Below are 16989 nucleotides of genomic sequence, written 5' to 3' on the forward strand. Positions count from 1 at the left end.
ATAGTTTCCAGAATCAGAATCTGAGACATACGATTTTGTCTTTTGGTGATGTCTCTGCAAATTAAGCTTGTCTTGGCATGTGTTTTTTAGGGAAATCTAGCTTGCTCTTTATTTTTTTTTCCTCATTCTTTCACAAGCCATATCTGCATCTAAAAAACCCCATTTGAATCTAAAATAATCATTTCAAACAGTTGTTACTTTGTATTTAATTTCTCCTATCCAGTGTCTGTTATTAGCGTTATCTGATATTAGGCTTTGAGGAGCATGATGCAGCTATGCATAAAAAAAGTACATGCAATTTTTAGCTCTTTATTTCCTACAGCTATTATTAATTAAGGTTCCAATCCTACAAATGCTTTTAGCCAAGCAAATCGCCATGAACACAAACAACACTCTCTAAAAACGCAGGAGTGCTCCCACATGAAACTGGTGAAATGAACAGAGCCTCAGCTCTTCAGGGCAGTGAATATCTTTCTGTTCCAAATACTAGCTAGTTAGAGGTTTCTGCTCCAAGTCTAGAGCCCATCGCACTATAAATCATAAGCAAACACACCTGCAAAGTAAGTGACATAATCCCAGCAGCTATTCAAACCTAGATATTTTGTAGTTGTTTATTCTTGGTGCGTAGATATATGTGCATATGTGTCTTTTTCTCGCTGCAGAGCAGAGCAAATTAGAAATGACTAGGAATACACACTGAGAGTAGTATTTTACTCATTAATGTGTAAAAGAGGTGATGAAGATTAGTGACTTATCACTCTCCTAACGTCCTCTGATGGAGGCAGAATTATGAAATATGCCCCCTGCTGCTGGTCCTGCTAGGGCCTGGAAATGTCAGCCAGGGGACAATAAATATTTCAGGTAATGGTAGGGTTTTTTCTGTATTTCAGTCTTTGTAATGGCAGCACGCTGCATATTTAACCAGTAAATGGCTATAAGTCATAGCGTAAAACATTTGATGCACAAAGATTTGAATCATCTGTATTTTTTATTCTGGGTGGCTAAAACTTGAAGTATAATCAGCAAAATATTAATTGCGCAGCACAGTAAGAAGCAAGCGTTGTTAAAAATACAGAGTGCTGAAAATACACTTCGCCTTTCTTCCGTGCACAACTGTGTCTGTATTTTCAATGAGGGCTCTGGTAAAATGTCTTTCGAATGCACATACAGATCAAAATCCACAATACAAATTGTATCAAATAATAAAATGAATAATACGTAAAAACACAAGCCTTTTTTTTTTTTTCTCTGTGATTAGTAATTTTAATAGGAGAATGGACTGAGTGTAGTGTCTAACTGGCAAGGTCTGGAGAAAACAAAATGGAAAACATATTTTTCAGGCATCATTGACTTGCCTGCACATGCACTTTGAATACATTTCTAAATACAAATGAAAGATATGTATTATTAAGTACCCTACAAGGCTTGACATAACTATTTTTTTAGTTCAGCATTCTTAAGTGGAGATAATACTAGAAAGAATGAAACAATTGTTAAAGTGCAATATAACATGCAGATTGGGAAACAAATAGTATTGTGCAAGATGGTTCAGTTTGCAAATAAATTATCTGTTTAAAACAAACACACACCAAAGTTTTGAAGAGAACTTGTTCTGGGGGTTTTGAATATCTAATGTGGAATGTAAGTTTCCCATAGCTTGAACTCTAAAAGCATTCCTGAAACATCATAGTTCAGGTGTGAAGCCTCAAGTACATTAACCATTTTAATATTTCATTGGTTTATTTAAATTAAATAGGAAGCATAAGATATTTTACTGGTTAGAATGGGCTGGCAATTCAAATAACTTTTAATGATGTAATGCAAACTTGTAAATCATTTTCAGTGAGGGCCTCCTAGTTCAGCACAACTTTTATGTAATATACTAAATTGCTGGCATAGCTTTAAAATTTGTAATACTTGGAGATCATGAAAATTAGATCAGAATCCATATGTATATGGGAGAAGTAGCTGAAAATATGGATTCAGGCTTAAAGTTTTTATAGATATGTTGTAGTCTTTAAAGCAAAAATTGTGTCTGATGTGTTAAACCATGGCACATGTAAACGTTAAAAAGAGTGAAATGGAAGTACACCACAGAAATGCAATGTTAAAGTTATGTGGTATGCATTGTGGTAGTGTAATTTCTCTCAAAAAAAATGTTTTTATGGTGAAGTATAGTGAAGATACTGGTGTACCGTAGGTTTATGAATGGTAAATGTGATTATTGTCATTCTTAACTAGTCAGGGATTCAGCATTTTTGACAAATCAGTCAACAAATTATTCATTTTCTGTGCAAGGATTTTCAGTTAAGGCATTCAAGCATCTCTGAAATGATGCATAATCCCCAGGCTTTATTATTGCTTATATCTGTAGGTTTCCATTGCAGCACAGGTATCAAGAGAAACGAATTATATTGCTTCTATGGGAGCTAAACAGGCAAAATTTAGGGAAAAAAGGAAAGACTGAAAATAAACATACATCTGTTGTGAATCTGGATTGACTCTAAGGTTAAATAATGATGCCTGCCTTCACCAAATTGCCATGGAAAAATACGAACGGATCATAATTACAGTACAATAAAATCTCGTCCTCTTGCTTTGGTAGGCTCTTGAGTACAATAAAATCTTTGGCTAAAATAAACTGAATTCATATTTGTAAGCTTTCTCTTTGACAGTAAGGAGAATATTCTTAAATGGCGTAAATTGTCATCTTTTTGCTGACTTCAACAAAGTTATGACAATTTATACCACTCAAATGGTGATCCCCCCGTATGACTATCTGTCTGAATTTACTGTAATATGCATATTGCAAATATGCAAACTGCACACTAGAAAGAACTGTTCAAGAATCCTACTTACATTCTGATAAATATTCAGGATGATGGTGCTTTCAGCCTTCAACGTAAAAAACTGAGCAAGACTACAGAAGTCCTGAAGAGGAGCAACTGTACACTGGTTCATTCAGGTCAATATTATCTGATCTTTTTCCCCATAAATCACAAATTAAAAAAAAAAACCAAACCCAACACAACAAACCAACCAACCAAACACAAAACAAAACACTACCGGAACCGAAAAGCACAAAGCAAATGCAAATATTAGCCCATACATGAAAATACAAATGATGTTCCAAACTGTTGGCTCCAGATGTTTTTATGAGTTAAATGGTTTACTGTTTTCATATATTTAAAACGTTCTATTTTTTCACTTGATGTTATAAGCTTTGGGCAAACTTGCTGGCATTGATTTAAGTTATGCTTTTGTACCACATGTAGGTCAAATGCACATTCTGAAAAGATACAATACGAACAAGAATTCAATCATTAATATTGAGAGGTAATAACTGCTTATACTTTCTTCGGCAATTATTTCTCTGAGAAGGCTTTGTATTGAAGCTTTTTTTGACTGAAAAGTCATAAATTTTTACAAAGGATGGTATTGTATAGCCATAGTTATTTGATAACTCCTCACAGAAAATTTTTGATTCATTTCAGTAAGCATTTGAAGTTGTTTATTTGTCTCACCATTAGTTGCCTATATATGCATTCTCTTTAGACAGTTTAAAATGAAAGCATAAAGCTCTATAGAGATTTGTATTTGCAGTTCTTGCGTGCTTAAAATCTCTTATTGAAGAAGTAATAAGAACACTTGATCTAGGACTTGTGTACTTATTAGGGGACTCAGGAGCCCGAGGAAGCACAGTCCCGAATATTCAGGTTTGATTACGAAGCTAGTGGCAAACACTTTGTCGTGCCACTACAACTTTGCTATTGCGTTCCTCTTTTTTTTTTTTTTCTTTTTTCTTCACCTTTTGGAGCCTCTCCTACCTCTCCCTAAAAAAGTGCTATTTGGCTCCGTCTCTTATTTCTCTTGGAAACCTAATCTTTCTCCCTCCCCCTCGCACCCTCTCACTTTCTTCATTGTGCTTCACTTATTTCACTTTTTTTATCCTGTGCGAGAAATCCTGTGCGGCCATCCCCTAGAATTAAAAAAAAAAAAAGAAGAAGAAGAAAAAGGCATTTTTACAGTGGCTTGGGTTTGGGACTTCCCCGGCCCCTTCGCAGCTGTGGCGGTGTCAGGGCTTCAGCGGCGGCGGCGGCCCTTGCAGGAGGGGTCCCGGCATTCCTGCACCCCCCCCCCGGCCCCGGTCCCGGCCCCCCCGACGGCGTCTCGCCCCCGCGGCCGGGCCGGGCGGACTGACAGCAGCAGGTTGTAGAGCCGCGGTGCGGAGCGGAGCGGTGCGGTGCGGAGCGCAGCCACCGCCCGGGGCGGGGGGGGCGCCCCGCCGCTCCCCGCGCTCCCACCTGGGGCCGCCCCCGCAGCCCTCGGGCCGCCGCCGGCGGGGAGACGGGCCAGGGCCGGCGGGGCCACTGCGGGCGCGACGCACCGCGCCGGTAACTGCCTCGCTTCATGGCACTGCCCGTTTCTGGGGGACAGCACCACCCCTGCGCTCGCAGCCCGGCGAGTTAGCGAACCCAAGAGGGGTTCAGCCATTGAGTTTTCTTTGTAGTCCTCTCTTTTAATATTAGAGCACATATTGAAACGATAAACACAATGAAAAGCACAAAATATTTCATCAGTGTTGTAACTGTATATTTCCTTTATTCTGAAGAAATATCAAGTTTTGAACAGTGCACAGAGGCAGCAACTTCTGCTTTGGACGCCACTCTCTTTTTAAAGACCGCATTGTTACAGTTAAATCTAAAGACAATTTTTAAAAAGCATTAGATGTCAGAAAAGGGGGGAAAATCTTACCGTCGAAAGACTGCTGCAGGTTCCAGCTCAGTCTGAAACTGCAGGGAAAAGTGGAGCAGCTGCTGAACAAAAGTTTTAGATTTTTTTTTTTAGAAAGTCTGCAAAACTAATTTCCCACAAAATAGGACTCAATTTCCGTTTAAGAAACTAGCTCTTGCAAATCTCATACAATTCCTGATTTTTTCCAATAGCAATTGAAATTCATTTTATCTTTCGCACATGGACCCAAGAATTTAGACTTAAATTGCAGGAGCGCAGTGGTTTTCTTTTTCTTTCTTTTTTTTTTTTTTTAAATTTTTCTTTGGGGGGAGGAGGAGGGAGGTAGAGCGAGGAGGAAGGGCTAAGAAACAAAACGTTTCCGCAGTGGGCACCTCTTTGGTCAGTGATCACTAAATGCATTATCCTAATTTAAACCAGTTAACAGCTGCCTTCGTGGCTACTGATAATTCCACTACACGCATGTTAAAAAAAAAAAAAAAAAGCCCAGACTCTCTAGGTTGTCCCTCTTGAGCCACTAAAGACACAACGAAGAAAATGAAGATACAGGGAATAAAAATAATGCGAGTTCTTGTTCTGAAGGGGCAGGGGGCAAGAAGGGAAACTTGTCTTTCCCCGGCCAGATTTGATCGCCCGGTGAGCGCCGGTGGTTTCGTTGCAGAACCAGCCCGCGATGCTGGGGGGACAGCGTGAGGTGCGTGCGGGAAGCCGGGGCAGCGCTCCAGCTCATCCCGGGAGCCGGGGCGGTGGGTGCGGGCGGAGCGGGTGAATGTCCCGCACCCGCGGCCGCACCGCGCTCCTCGGCGCGGGGGATGGCGGCAGCTGGCCGCGGCCCGCGCAGCCCCGCACACCGCCGCGGTCGCCTGCACGCTGGGCCGCGCTGCGCCCTCCCACCTGGGCGCGCAGGTGAGGGGCTGCCAAGCGCCCGCCAGCCCCCGGGTGAATGGGGCGGTGGTGGCCCCTGAGTAAAGCCCGCGGATTTCGCTTCACGCCTGTATTGCGCTCCCCTGCCTGCTTCTCGGGAGGCGGCGGCACCCCGAGCGGCCCCGTCAGCCCCGACGGGGCGGTGATGGCCCTTCGGGGACTGCGCGACTGCGGGGACATCGCCGCCCCCCGCCCTCTCCCCCGCCTCGCCGATCCGCCCGGGGAGCGGCGGGGGGGGGGGGGGGGGCGCGGGCGGCCCCGCCGGCCCCGGGGCAGCCCCGCCGGGCGCCGCGGCGGGGAGGCGTGCTCACCGCGGCCCGCCCGGGGGCAGGGAGAGGCGGGCTGCGCCCCCGCGGAGCAGGCCCCCCCGCCGCTGCCGCGGGCGCCCGGGGCGCGGGCGCGCAGCGCTGCCGCCCGCTGACGGAGCGGCTCGGCGCGGGGACGGCGCTGGCGTTTTGGAGGGAGTTTGCATGTGGTCAGTGCTGTGTTGCTAAGCCAGCCCCCAGCTCACATTACACACTACTGTATTTATAACCTCTCGGAGCTGTTTCCCCCTTCAAGCAGTTCTCTGGGACCACCTTCTATTGGCTTCAACCTCTCCCACTTCTTGACATCTGAGCAGCTCTGAGAAAGGCTCATCTAGGTCCGAGTGTTTATGCAGCGGAGACTGGCCACTAGGGCTAACGACCTGGATTATCTGAGCTCAGCTGCCTGCTGCAAAGTCTGTCGTTGCCGTTTTGGAAAAAAAAATCCCAACCCCGATCTGTTTACAGTGAAAGTTGACAAAGGGTGGTGAAGTTGGATCTTTCCTAAACTCTCCTGCTTGGAACCTGAGACTTGCATGCCATGGATCACACACTCTTTGGCTGCCTGCGCAGCCCCCATGCCACTGCGCAGAGCTTGCACCCTTTCTCCCAGTCTTCTCTTGCCCTGCATGGAAGATCTGACCACATGTCCTACCCTGATCTGTCTTCTTCTTCTTCCTCTTGCATAATAGCGGGATACCCCAATGAGGAGGGCATGTTTGCCAGCCAGCATCATAGGGGGCACCACCACCATCACCATCACCACCACCACCACCACCAGCAACAGCAGCACCAGGCTTTGCAGACGAACTGGCACATTCCTCAGATGTCGTCTCCTCCCGCCGCGGCCAGGCACAGCCTCTGCCTTCAGCCCGACTCAGGAGGACCCCCGGAGCTGGGCAGCAACCCCCCCGTCCTGTGTTCAAACTCTTCCAGCCTGGGCACTAACACCCCCACGGGGGCAGCGTGTGCGCCAGGGGACTATGGCAGGCAGGCTCTGTCCCCGGTGGAAACAGAGAAGAGGTCCGGCAAAAGGAAAAGCGACAGCTCAGGTAACGGCTCACGCTTTCCCCTGCGGGGCGGGACCCCCGGGCGGAGGGTGCCGGGGGGAGCTGCGCTGCCGGGCCCCGGGTTCCCCGCCGCGGCTCGGCTCGGCTCGGCTGGCCCCGGCCCGGCCCCGGCCACCGCGGTGCTCTGGCCGCCCGCTGACACCGGGCTGCCGGGTCGCTGCTTCCCTCGAACGCGCTCTCGGGATCTCCATCATTAAAGCAAGCTTTATTAGGTCTACGGAGGGGGGAAATAAAAAGGAAAAATCCAGCACGTGATAGAGCATGAAATCAAGGTGGTGGCGGTGGTGGGGGGAGAGTTTCCTACAGTCAAGGAGAGAAACGTTTGTAGTTTTGGTGAGGATTTTAGCATCTGGTCCCGCGTCCCCCTCCCCCCTGCCCGATACGCCACCTCTGCTTCAAAATTCAGAATATAGCGCGCTCCTTCCCCTCCGCCCCTTCGCCGCGGAGCTGACTGCGGTTCCGAGGCGATTGCACAACGCTTGGAAACTCTGCCCTGGACGTGGGGATTCGGGAGAGGAGCTGAAGCCTTGCTGCCCTGTAGGATCCGGGTGCCCCTGCATCAAATCCTCAGCGTGAAAGGGGCAAAATTTGGAGCCCGTAAAGCAGACGGGTGAATGGGAGTTTTAGAAAGCTGCTTCACTTCAGTTTGCTGGTGGCGGGGGCGGAGGGAAGGAAGGAGCTGTCTGACTTTTAAAATCCCTGCAATTCTTACTTAAAGATGAGCATAAAGCCATGTAGACCTGCAGATATTACAGGACGATGATTTGGCATCGCTGAGCATGCAAAAAACCTTCTCATAATCTCCGCTTTTTAAAAAGGCAAAGCCTGTCAAAGTCCCACTCTGACAAAAGCCACTCGGCGAAGGCAATGCGTCTGATGGCACTTCCGTTAGAGCGCACATAAACCAGGGGGTCATCAAAAATGCACTGAGACAGACAGGAGGTACTTGAAAAAGAGAGGGCTCAACAGTTTGAAAACTCAAGAGCAGGCATAGTGAATTGTTTGTTATCGAGGAAGAGAAAGTGAAAGGCTTTTCCAGATATTTATGAAGTTCACAACTGAAACCGTGAACTCTTTCACTTCAAATGTTGTGAGCTTGGTAAAGTGGTAAGCAACAGAAACTATTTTAAAAAATAACCCTCAAGGATACCATCATTTTCTTCATTGTCTGTTACATTAAGAAATGTTTACAGTAATTCAGAATGGGTTTAACTGAACTTTGTCTTACGTAGCTCATAGGCAGGCTGAAAACCCTTCCAAGATTAAAAGCCGTATTTAGTTAACACACTGGAGGAGAAACCTATTGTTGCATCTTCACTACCTTTTATGAGAGAAAAGGAATTCTCTGATTTCGTGAGGTGTATGAGCAACACTAAAATTTGTGTCCCCATTACTACTGGGAAAATAACTGGATGCCTGTCGGTGTAAGGATGTATTGTATTTGTCAGCCTATTTAAAGCTGAAGGCAAAAAGGAAATCAGTCCCTTTCACTATCAGGGAAGTGTCTGTATCACTTTCTGTTTATTTCATTTTGCAACGCAAACTAAAAAAAAAAAAAAAACAACAAAACCAAATGGTGGAGAATGTCCCAAACCTTACCCTGAAGTGACTGGAGCCTTCCACTGGATTTAGTGGACAAGGGTTCGAGCCTTTAGCCATGGTTACGCTTATCTCGCGCTGTACTCCGAACCTCACTTTCTAAGACTTTCTGAAGATCAAGGCAGGTAACTATTTCCTCCTCCCTACCCCTACGAAAAAAAAAAAAAATTATGTCTGTTCACACAGTTGGGAATCTCTCAAACTGAAAATAAGCATCTTTTGACAACAACTGTGTCTCTGGTTTTTCTTCAGGAAAAGCCCGAGTTTTGGACTGAAAATTTAACCCCACCCCTTTATTAATCCTGAACTCTAGTGCTAGATATTTAATGCCCTTCTAATGTATGACAGCAAGAACTATTTTTAAGTCACTGCGTTTCTATATTTGTCATCCATAATTGCCCCCCATTTGATTAAAAATAATCCCCTTTATTTCTCATTTATCTGTTCTTTTAAAGAAATTACTGTACTTGAAAGAATTTCATCTACGCCTTCCCCACTTTTTGGAGACATATTCATCACACTTGGAACTACTTCAATAGGCATTTGTATAAAATCCTAATAGTAAATAACTAAGAAGTGAAGAGAGACTGTTTAAGTTTCAGTGCCAGCATTCTGAGACAATTATTAATGCTCTTGCTTATTTACAGTTATGTTTCCTCTTTTTAAGCATATCACTTAAAGCCACAGAATGTTCAGTGTTTTCTTGAGCACTGAATCTGTTCCGCATTTCAGAACTGAATTAACCTTAGGCTACCCCTTTCTTGCACTACTTTGCTTTCATTCCTGAATGTTTAAGATCAGGAACATCATTGATTCATAAACCAGAATTTATAGATAGTTTAAAGAAAGCAAAACCCAAACATTCCCTGTATCATTTATCTCCCAAACTAGTAACTGTTGCTCAGCCATATACCCTGAAAATTTACCAGCAGAGATACCCCATTTTGCTTATTTGTTATGATGGTGGGAGTGTGTTTTTTAAATTATAAACAAAAATCCAGAGGGCGAGCAAAGTTTTGGGTGATGGACTCCGTGTTTGTCCCTGTGCTTGCTTTTTTTTCGCTGGAATTCACATCTTGCAGGGGAACGAGAGGATGGAAATATTTTGCGCTATGCTCTGTTATACTTTTGTTTGGGATTGAGAAAGCAAGGTAAAATGTTCTTTCGTGGTAGTTTGACGTACGCTGTCTGACTTACAGTTTTCTTTTGCCCTAACCCAGGTTTTAAGCAGTTTGGGAAGTTCCCTTTGAAGATATTGAATAGGCTGCTACAGAACAGGGTGAAATTGTCAACTGTTCTTGTTGTAAAGGACTGGGAAATACTGCTTACTTAGTCATCGCCTCCTGCATGCTACAGCTGTCAGTGTCTCCAGGTTTTGTAGTCGCTCTCTCATTATCTTCAGAACATTCCTTTCAACCTGCGTAGGCCCAGAAGTGGGTCAGTAAACTCGCATTGGAGTTGAGGAGTGATGCACACAAATCTTTAGATGTTAACGTTTTTGCAGTGAATAATGGCATCTGCATCCTTGCCTTTGTAACTCAGCTCTGCGTATGTCAAGGATGTAGGAGTAAAAAGACGATACTAAATTTGAGGATAGGTTGCAAATAAATTCGCTTATTTTAAAGCGCACTAATGGTCAGAATTATCTGTGTGCTAATGAGGTGCGGATGAAAACCATGCTGAGTGTATAAAAAACATATTCTTGGAGCGCTTTGTTGCTTTGTGGTACGAGTTGTTCTGTATGGAATATTTTAGATGTTTCTAATGCCTCCTCTTCTCATTACTTGCCTGTGACTTTTGAGGCCATTTTATTTCTGGTTTTATAGAGTAGGTTTTGATTCTCAGACAATGCAGAACACATCAAATGCAAAATTACTATTGCGATTGTCTAGGTTGGATTACTTAGGTCCAAGTTTTAAAACTTCAGTCAGGAGAAAAGCATATTAATGCCTATATAGAAAGTGTAACCAAGACTTACTGAGAAATACGAAAAGAAAGTGAATCTGGTAGCCTTAAGGAAGCCAAAAATGCTATGGCAGAAAAATATAAATCAGGACTATGCTGAAAAGATTAAAGGGAGGCTGAGTACTGTTGAAGGAGTTCTTCTAAGCACTACAACTATACAAACATTTAATTGCAATAAATAAATATGTGTTATAAGTAAATTTGATTCCAGTTAAAGTCTAATGTAATTAAACACATGCCCCCAGTCATGAGAAGCCTTTTTTTTCTTTCTTTTAAGTTTTCTATGGAAAAATGTTTTTATATGGCGCAGATTTCCAAGCAAAGGTAATAACAACTATTCATATTTTTGACTGTATTTACAATAGTATCATATAGAAACACTGCTGTTAAACCTACCACAACATTTCAGGAATTCAGCGTTTCAATAGCTGTTCTGCTGGGTTTTGTTCATTGATAAAGCACGTGAAAAGAAAACAATACTCTTTTTTCCAGTGTTTCAACATCTTTTATAACCTACCTATTCTCAACATGCAAGCAGTAAGAAGTTACATCTCCAGGGAATTTATTTTAAACACATCTAAATATCATAAATCATATGTACTTGTTTGAAATGGTCTCTAAAAAGCAGGTCATTTTGATAAATGATTATAAATACTTTGAAATCATGGGGTTTGAAAACTTCTGATTGGTTTCTGAAACACATCACTAAGAAAAATGAGCTGCACACTTGTAGTCAAAAAGAACTGTGTAACTGATTCATCAATATGTCTGAGCTTTTCAGCGTGGTTGTAAACAGAAGCAAGAAAAAATACATAATAAAGCATAGTTTTTCTGCAAAGAGTTAATTTGTTTGATACTCAGTATCAAAGCATTACTTACCATTAAAAAAATCCAACAAAATAAAAAACCCCACCTCTGTAGCTTTCATAAATGAAACAAGTTCAAAATCCAGTGAATAATAATCATAGTTTTAGGAGAAAATTTTTAAGGCTGATTTCTTAGCAAATGTTGGGCTACCTAGTGGGCTACTTGCTGGATTGTTTAATAGATGAAAATTTTCAATACGTTCACTTTTGCTCTCAGGAAATATATTCAGGAACTTTTCTAGGACTGTAAAATTTTAAATACTATTTTACTGGTACATTCTCAGAATTCTTTGCCCATAGCCAATGAGTAATTTTGTGTGGACAGAAATAAGTATGGCCTCTAATTATGTATTTCTGTCTGTTTATATATATCATTCAATAGGATTTACACTTCCCCCCCCCCAAGCCGCCCTATTAGAAACTTTGGGGTCCCAATCCAGATGTTCACTGGAGCACAAATGTTTTTGTGAGAACGTCTGTTGACTCTGGTGGAACTACTGAAGTGCTCAAGGGTTTTTTTAAGCCATTGGAGCTTAATTCTGTTACCCTGTTTTAAATCTTTGGCACAGAAATGTAGTTGCATGTTATTCTTTTATTATTTGGTATTAAGCACTATCAAGGATCCCAGTCTTCAAAGCAAAGTCACCGAAGGGTTTGGATGAGTAAGAGGTGTGGTACTAGAACCAAATACAGAAGGAGATGTGGACATATGGGGATTAAAGATCCAAACGTTCAGGCAATATCTGGAGAAAATTTCACTAGTACTTTTCAAAAAATTGTGGTTGTAGTTACCTTTCAGGATTTTTAAACTGCTATTGCATGATAGGGAAAGAAAAATGCTTTATAACTCTTGCAGGTATTGATTGATAAAATATTAGGATTGCCTGATCATTTGAGCATTGCCAATTCAGCATTATATATATATAAATTGAATTTTAATTTCAGTGGGTTTAACATCCTATGAAAAATTTGTCCTAACATATCTAGCATAACTTCTCTAGTATTTTGGACAGTAAGTAATCAGATTCCAGATTTGTTTGGGTTTTTTTTTGTCAGACTTTCTGCCCTTTTTAGACATGCTAATTATTTAATACGTGCTTTTTAATTACGCCTGTTAATCTGCATATGGTTTGCCTCTTGGAAATACTCATTCTTTAGTGATGTGATGACTCGATATGCTGTATCTTTGAAGTCCTCAAGAGCAGGACTGAGCTCTGTGTCTTGAAATTCAAGGGAAGGTGACAACATTATCTTTGCTGCTGTCTGCTAATCTGATATTGCTCACCGGATTATTGCTTTCAGCAAACACAATGTTACATGGTCGCTGTAGCATGTTTCTTTCAGTAGCAAAATGTATTCTACTAAGCAGTTTTGCCAGTCTCTGGAACGGAAGCGAAATAAATCTGGTTTCATCTGCTAGAATGAGGAAAGTTTAAATCCATCAGGAAAATGTAGTTATGGTGAGGTTGGGTTCAATCCTTATTTTTGTGATGTTATCCTGCGTCCTTGTTCTAATACACTTAAGAATGCAACTTGAAAGGACGCGAAAGGAAAGCCATATTTTTAAAATATAAATACTTGCATATGTCGCTAATAAGGTTTCTAACTAAAATGGTGTGATGTTAGAGGAGTTCGATAAACAGTGCTTGAGGCTACTTCATTACATCAGTGCACAGCTGGGCACTGAACCCAGCCTTATGATCTGTCTCGGGCCTGTGCCCTATCCTTTTATGTCTGTTTTCCCAGCCCATGCAATGGCAATACTGGTGCTTTCCTTCCATTTGTAAAGCACTGCAAGCTTTTGTTTAATGAAAAGCTTTGTGTGCGTGCGCGTGTGCGCGCGTGCTTTTTATAGTAGGCTTTAAAGACTTACAGATCTGCATCACCATTTCTCAAGTATTGCTGGTGGCAGGGTAGGAGCGAGACGGTGAGCCACCCCGCAGAAAAAACCTTCCTCCCACTACTCATCAGGGCAACCGCACCACCTTTACCAGCATGAGCTTGTGTGGCTGCATAGGTGTGCACAGCAAGAAGTCACTTGACTTCTGGGGTGAGTGTCCGGGGTCTTTGACGACTGGATAGCTGCTTTTCTGTTGTATTTATTGAAAGTTCGAATTCAAAAATAGCCTGATGTAATTTTGTTGGAAGCACACAGTCTGGTCCTGTATGTATTTTAAGTATTTGAATCACTAAAACAAGTTATTAAAATAAATGGTTTATAAACATACATGCTAAGGGACGTTTCACCTGGAATATATTGATGACAAAACTCCAACTGATTTTTGGTAGCACCAGATTTTAAGACGTACGTTCTTACTATGAACGTAGCTTAGCTTGGGAGGAGATAGACCAGTTAGCCGTGCTAGTGCTTATGCTTTTTGTGATACGCTGTGTTGCATGCTTCCAGCGGCAAACACAGCAAAGGAATGCTTCTTCAAAAAACCACTGCTGCCATCGGTCTTAGTTTTCTAGCATTTGTTGTCCTTGTTATTTATTAATATATATTACAAAATCTGCGTCCTTTGATAAGTTCACCCAAACCATATCCATTAAAAATAATATTTTAATAGACAAAAATTTAAATCACACTTATGTTCTTCAATCTCTGCCAATTTAATATATATATATCTGTAATATCACTAGTGCAGAGTTGCAGCACTGTATCCTAGCATTCACTGAGTCACGCAAAGTGGAAAAAAAAATCATTAATATAATGAGATATAGTAGTAGTTCACTGTCATACATGAAAAGTTGCTTCGGAAGACTTCTACTAAACATTATAAATAGACAACTTAGACTATCAAGATTATACTTGTTAACATCAGTGATATTAAAGATGTAATATTCATTGTAGATTAGGAGGATGTTACTCACTTTGAGGTCTTGGACCTACAGAAGACAGTAACATACCTCCTATTCAGAACGTGAGTTTATTTTTCATATGGAATTGTGAATTTTACAAATAGTTTTGGGGGTAGGTTACTTGACTGGAAGTTGTACATATTACTAAATAGGCATACGATTATATATATCAAAAGAAAAATGAGAAATCACATTTGGAAATTGGCTACTGAATATTTTGTTGTTTAATGATGAATGTAATCATTCAATACCACGCAGTCTAAAATCACTGGAGCTTCTTGCTCAATACAATTAAAAAAAGCAGTCTGAACTTTGTATTGAAAATTACCTCTGCTGAATAAACCTTGCAGTAGTGGGAAAAGGGGCCCTGAAAATACATAAACAGAAGAAAACATACATGAAAACTTAATGGTCATTTGAAAAAAAAAGTTATTTTGTACTTGAACCTATGTTTCCTTTTATCTTTCTTTTCAACAAATGAAACAAAATAATTGACCAAACAGCAGAAGAAACAAGTCTCAATGGAATGAGTCAAATCCTTCATTTATGATGGAAGAGCATAGTTTTACTAAACCAATAAAATCCAGTGGATTATGAAACCCTAACTAGAAGCCAAGTAATCTTTTTTCCTTTCTTTTTTTTTTTTTTTTTTAAATGAAGCTGCCTCTTGGACTAGAGAAAAATTGGTTGATTGAACATTATTTTATAGCAAATAGGATATGAAAAACTAAAACTGAAACAGATTACTGCATGCTTTTAAAAGTCCTTCTTCCTTCTGCATTCTCTCAGATCTCTAATAGCTTTTTTTTTTATTTTTAGCAAGTGAGCCTGAACAAATGCTGCCTTACATAAACAGCGTTAGATGCACTTCGGTAGCCTCTGCCACCGTTGTGAGTTTTAATTCTTAGACTGTGATCCTGCAATGATGCTAGTATACATTTAATTTTGTATGTTGGGAGATGAATGAAATCTTGGGCGTGCTGAAGTCAAAAGTAACTATTGAGTGGAGCCAGGACTTCCCAGCAGAAGCAGCCCTATTACTTTGATACGAACACACCTGAAGTTCAGTGTATGTTTACACGTTTTTGTGAATTGGGGGTATTAGTTACTTAAATTTACCAAGCGGAAAAAACTGTTTCCCACTTTGGTCCTCTAAAAATAGATGCTAAAAAATCTGTTGGACATATGTGGACTGACAATATAGCTCTGAAGAGCATTGAATGAACCGTGGGGTTTTCTACCTGCCAAGCAAAACCCGGCATATTCTAGAAGTACGCAACGTACCCTGAGATTGCATGGGCGCTTCTTTGTAAGGGGGTGTTTTTACAGAATGAGTGATGCTCCTCAGGCACACGGGTCTTTGAAAAGGCTTTTCAAGCCTTTAATTTTCTCCCAGCTGGTGCAGGGTATCAGAAAGCTGTAGGCCCCATCCTCGTAGGATATGTGGACAAGCAAAACCTACTGTTTAAAATGTGCTTATTACTGTAAAAAAATGGTAGGAACAGTGTCTAGATGTCTCCTAAATTCATGAAAATATCAGTTGGTTTAGTGAGGGAAAAAGAACTGAAGTCAGATGTGTTGATAAACTATACGATGGCATATTTTGTGAGGCTTTGGTACACTGAGCTGGTAAAACCGGTGTGAATGGAAGCTCGGGCGGCTACGGCGATGTCAACCACTCGAAGATGCCTTGCAAAGCTTTGTGCTTAGAATGACAGACAGTATTTTCTGCCAGAAGAAAACAGCAGTCTAATGGGGGCTAAGGCGTGTTCACTCCTTTCGAACCGATATTTTCTGAACTAGACTTTAAAACCTAGTAAAAGTCTGCGAGTCATACTCACCTTACATAGGGCTTAGGGAGACCTCAGAACATTGCAAGTCCTTTGCACTTTAGAATTACTGATTTGATTGACTCAAAAGTGACATAGTAGTATTAAGGTCTTTTTTTTTTTCTTTCTTTTTTTTTTTTTCTTTCTATATTCTTGTTTTGTGAGTGCCACAATGACCTCAAGCCGCAGCTGTGTGTTAAGTCTTTGCGTTCCTGAGGACATTAGAACAATGCACACTAATGGTCTCACTCCCGGCTCCCTCTCCCTCCCTTTCTTTCTTTTTTTACACAAGTCCATTTCTGAAGGAGTGTACGCCTGTATATCCTTTCAATTTCCATTTATCCTCGCAGAAAGAACTTTTTCTTTATTGCAAAACAAAAAATGCTGCCCTTTACCTTAATCAGATTTCCATTAGATGTTAACCTACAATAACTTAAGAACCGCAGTGATCCGCTAAGTAGAACGGTACTGTTAGGTGATGTTAGTCTGCTGGGCAATGCAAGATGAAACAGTCATGGTTCTGTGGAGCAGAGTCAGATAAAAATAGGAGGCTTCATTAGCAGTTGTCCATAAGTTGTTTTGAATGCCCAGCGTTATCTTTTCTTGTATTGTTACCACTTTAATTTTAATGATTTTCTAATAGATTATATTACTGGGCCAATGAAAAGAGTCACTATTGTGTCTGTATTATTTGTTTTTATGAAACAACATATTATTATTGAAAGTAGTAAACAGAACAACTGAAATTATAAATAAGAAAAAATTATGTAAATACACACAGGAGAAAGAGCTTGAGACAAGGGCGCAAATATTTTGG

The 16989-nt window shown here is 41.5% G+C and overlaps 1 protein-coding gene across 1 annotated transcript in view; it reads left to right on the forward strand.

Moving 5' to 3' along the window:
* The first annotated feature begins 6110 nt into the window (after positions 1 to 6110).
* Positions 6111 to 16989, forward strand: part of MEOX2 (mesenchyme homeobox 2) — a 54548-nt gene continuing 43669 nt past the window's right edge. The window contains exon 1 of the mRNA XM_054817833.1: positions 6111 to 7033. Within this exon, the coding sequence (XP_054673808.1) occupies positions 6523 to 7033 (511 nt within the window). The 5' untranslated portion in view covers positions 6111 to 6522. The remainder of the gene's footprint in view (positions 7034 to 16989) is intronic.

This window comes from Grus americana, chromosome 2 (genome assembly GCF_028858705.1).
Source record: "Grus americana isolate bGruAme1 chromosome 2, bGruAme1.mat, whole genome shotgun sequence".
NCBI lineage: Eukaryota > Metazoa > Chordata > Aves > Gruiformes > Gruidae > Grus > Grus americana.